This window comes from Malus domestica, chromosome 05 (assembly GCF_042453785.1).
Source record: "Malus domestica chromosome 05, GDT2T_hap1".
Lineage (NCBI taxonomy): Eukaryota > Viridiplantae > Streptophyta > Magnoliopsida > Rosales > Rosaceae > Malus > Malus domestica.
Window position 1 is genome coordinate 22,303,997 of NC_091665.1, and position 4,659 is coordinate 22,308,655.

The window sequence follows — 4,659 nt, forward strand, 5'->3', positions numbered from 1 at the left end:
TGGAATAGTTATTAGCACTTAAAAGTCATTATGCACTCTTTAAATATATAGATTTGACAAACCGGCATTATATCTATCAAAGACAAGGAGCAAGAAATAATTGCTTGGTCACAAGCCAGTAATTTCTTTCTAATTAATATGTGTAGTAGATTACCAAGAGAAGTTTACCACAAACATTCATCGTTTCAGCCAAATAATGTAAATTAGGGTTTTCTTGGTTGAGGCAATAGTAGGACCTCAAGCTAGGCAAGTAATTATGCAACTTTGATCGTAGCATGCATGTCTTACTAGCAAGTTACCAAAATTTATTTTAAATAAAAAAGAGTGAATTCTTGATCAATTGAAATTTACCGTCCACCATGCCAGTGGAAGGTATACACAAAGGATCGATCATCACTTATTTATTCATTTTCTTTATTCTTAATAACCTACTTATCTTCTTAGATATATCCATCAGCAAAAATTGCTAGAGTGGTTGTTGTTCTTCCATAGCTAGTAAGGCTTCTCCCCAACATAGTTGCCTGGGGGATCATAGTTGCATCCAATGAAGGTACCCCCACTGCTGCACCTCACTTTTGCGCACCCTACACGAGCCGAGTTACGCCAAACCACCTGTGTATAATGCCCACACACCTTTCCAGCAGCACACGAGTTCGACTCATAACTGTAGTCGGCTTTCTCCGCCACCCACAGGTCCACAGCCGCTGTTCCCGACATGTCACCAGTGCTCATGGCAAGGTTTTCACCGTATGGCCCACCGGAGTGCACGAGATTGCAGTCGCCAACATGTTGGTTGGCGTAGTTTTGTGCATAGCCTGCTACATTGTCATCCCACGTCAAGGGACCAACGCCTACTGCTGCTCGAGCGGCGTTGTGGGAATTGAGGTAGTCTTGGGGTGTGTCTTGGGCATGAGAGGATTGTATTAGGGCTGAGCCTAAAATGAAAAGGAGAGCTAGGGAAATATTACACAACCCCATGTTAATGGTTTGTTCTCTTTGTGGATGGGCAAATGAGATGTTATGGTGCGGAATATTTATAATAGCGGGGAACGGTAAATGTTGATATTATGAGCTCTGAGAAATTGAGGATGTGGAAATTTATTTGCATGACTATCAAAGTTGAACGTTCACATTGCGTTATCAACTGAAGAAACCAAACCGTCGCCGAACTGATAAAACAAAACCCTACTTCTATATTTCTTTACTTACAACGGCTTACTTTTACAAGTAAAATTTATGAGAGGATTAACTTTTTCTAGTACTACAAACGATATTCTACATAGTCTAGACAAGGATGGAGATAGTTTGAACTAGGAAAGAGGATATGAACTACTATGACAATCTACCACTTGCATGAGAAGTACGAAGATTAGTCAAACTTTCTCGAGGTAATTAAATTGTCAGTATAACAAAAATAAGCAATCGTAACACCAAAAACGTGGCTACTGCTGGGGTAACAATAATATCGATCACTGACCTAGATATTATGTTGCTATGTAATACTTTAATTTCCCGATATTTGTTAACACAATTAACAATCCCTTGAAACCTTTGAAATTCATGTTGATGATGCAACATTGGAACAAATTGGAACTAATTGCTTTGGTAAATAAGCAGATCTGCTTCTTCGAATTTACGTTTGAAATTTACGTTTGTCATATCTGTTTACTTTTCTTTTAGAAAAGTATATGATCGATGCATGTAGGAAACGTATATGTTCATCTGTTGAAGGAAAGGTCTACTAAGCCTTCCCGTCATATTCTATGCACTGTTGCAATACGTGTGGTATACGGGTCTTCTCCGAAGTTTTATTTTCTTGAAACAAATATATTTTGGATGTGGAAGTCTCACTAAACTACACAATCACCTAACCATAAATTTGGCATTATTTATGGTTTTGAACTCCTCTTTAGGAAAACTGAATTTAAGACTTTCAACTTACAAGTTAGGAAAAAATAAATACCACTATATTGTAGTAGTAGAGGTGCGAGTCTTCTTTCAATTAAAATAAAATAGAATATTATGAACCTCTCATTTTTTTTCCCTAACATTATAGAGGAGAATAATTGAGTTAAGTCACACAATTGTTAGGGTTCAAGATTTTTGTATATGAATTTCGCTGTAGTAATTGAGAGAATAAAGGACTGCATTTTCTGAGAATGAAAGATGTAGTTGCAGAGAGAATGTTTGAAGGACTGTATAAGATGCAATCCATTACCAATCCTTTCATATATTTTATAATATACATATTTATTTGTTTAATTACTACTTTAAGTTTTAAAATTGTTAAATTATTTTATCTCATTATATTATAACATGTGAATAAATAACATCATATTACCCTTAATATTGTGTTCAAAAGGGATATCTGTTGTACGTGGTTTAGTGTTGTCCGCGAATGTCCTCAACGCAAGACTTTTACCCGAATTGTGATGGCATTATTAGCATTAGCATACTTTTGGACATAAAGGCTACTACGTCAGCATCCTACGTCAGCATCCTACGTCAACTTTGGTAGCATTGAGACGCACGAAAATGTGGAACACGATGGCCTGTATGTATTGGGATATAGTGTGGAAAAGTTGGCGGCGAACCGTCTGGCGTCTCGGCGTTGTAAGGAAGCATGTGATTTAATTTGGGTCGATAGGTCCCCATCTTCCTTTATTCATGTTTTGTGTAATGATGACCTTCTTTGTTCCTCCTAATTGCTTTCTGGTAGTGCAAGGTGAGACGCTTTAGCATTAGATGCGTCGTCGTGGTTTTTCTGACCCCCCTTTGCACTACTCTTTTCTAGTAGTTTATTTGGTTGTTTGCCTCGGTGTAGGCTTTCTTGTTTCTCTTTGACATATTTGCCCGGTTATTGATATTTCCGTTTTCCCAAAAAAAAACTTGCTTTGTTGAAGTCCACATAATTTTTTTTTAAATTTAAAAAAAAAAATTGGAACCATGTGTATGTCTTTGGTTCCGGACGAAAGTGTTGGAAACTACGACCTGTCTATATTCAGAAGTGTGGAAAATATGGGACACAGACCCCTCTTTCCTTTAAATTATTGTACTAATTTTGAATCATTCATCCTACCCTTAATAATAATAATTTACAAAAAATTGGAACTATATTAGATCAAGTCGTTAGTCACGGAAGAAAATGTGGACACTATACCAGTATGTATTGGGATATATTGTAGAGAATTTGCTTTGTTAATGTCCGAATGGATTTAGGTACGACTACAGTTGTAATATCGTTAGTTGTCATTAGTATTACTGTTTAGTGAAAATATTCTCCATTTGTAAGTGGGGAGGTCTCATTTTAACTTTGAGTTCAAATCTAATTGTCACGCCCCAATCCTGACATACGTACATGATCGACATGTGACATCACTTAGTACTCGTATATCTAACATACCCCGCCTCCAGGATATGGACAATCACAAGAAAGATCCAATTGCGTAGTAATTTTTCGTATACTCTATGGCTGCATCTAACCTCTTTGTTAGATTGCCTTCGTACCCTCCGATGAGATCAAGCCATTCGTAGTTCACTATTTGTTAAACTATGAACTATTCGTAAAATACTTCCTAGCAGAAAACATAGAGTACCACACTACACATCAATCATAAGCCAAGCAAGAGTTGTCATCTTACCATTCACACACACATATGCTTTCCAACACCATTCAACAATCACATCAATCAATAACACATACAATACACCAAAATGCAGGGCTAGAGCGACACAGTTCGGGAGAAGCCTACATCCCTGAAGCTTTCTCAATTTAGACCGAATCCAAGGAATCAGCGAAGTCAAGGATGTGATTTCGGACCACTCAACGAAATCCTACAAAATTGGGTTCCGGACCACTTAACGGAATCAAAGTACCAAACGAGATTCTGGACCTCTCAACGGAATCCAAATCAGGATACGATTCCTGACCACTCAATGGAATCACGGAGTAAAAGGGATTCTGGACCTCTCAACGGAATCTAAGTGGATACGATTCCGGACCACTCAACGGAATCTAGACGGAGCAGGGAATCAGACCACTCAATGGAATCCCAGCAGAACCCGGTTCTGTACCACTCAACGGAACTGAGTGGAAGTCTAGGAAACATAACAACGACTCGAAGAAACAAGACATGAATCAAGTTACTCAATTTAGAATGGCTCAACAAAATAAGAGATGAAACAATGAAACTAGATATGAAACAAGCTTCGAAGCAACAAACCCCAGGACAATGGGTTAACGGTTCACTACGAGCCCTCACATTTCATCAAACAATTCAACAAGCACTTCGAATCACATTTCAAAAATATCATCAATACACAAGTCAAATCACATTTAATAAACATAGATCAATGGCTAAATATAAAAAAAAAAAATATCACATTTCAATAGAAATCACATTTATAAAATCAAGTGATATCCACAAAGGATACTAAATACAAAATCAGGGTAATAACCATATCACATATCTTAAAGTCACTCACTAACCAATGTAGGCCCACTAGACTTCGCTTAATCTCTAATAGTACTAATTTTAGTATTTAAGAACGATTTGAATCATGTTGACCAAAAGTCAACTCTCTGTCAATGGTGGGTTCCGCAACCCTACATAATTCGATCTGGAACATCCGCCCACAGATTTCTGATCTGTAACCTCC

The 4,659-nt window shown here is 37.5% G+C and overlaps 1 protein-coding gene across 1 annotated transcript; it reads right to left on the reverse strand.

Moving 5' to 3' along the window:
- Positions 1-284: 284 nt before the first annotated feature.
- LOC139196441 (pathogenesis-related protein 1-like) lies at positions 285-1,047 on the reverse strand. The gene has a single exon (XM_070822391.1). It carries the CDS (start codon positions 976-978, stop codon positions 493-495), a length of 486 nt encoding a protein of 161 aa, XP_070678492.1. The 5' UTR covers positions 979-1,047; the 3' UTR covers positions 285-492.
- Positions 1,048-4,659: the final 3,612 nt, after the last annotated feature.

What these genes read in the sequence shown, in the direction of transcription:
- LOC139196441 (XM_070822391.1), bottom strand. Translation starts at nt 978, where the DNA reads ATGGGGTTGTGTAATATTTCCCTAGCTCTCCTTTTCATTTTAGGCTCA.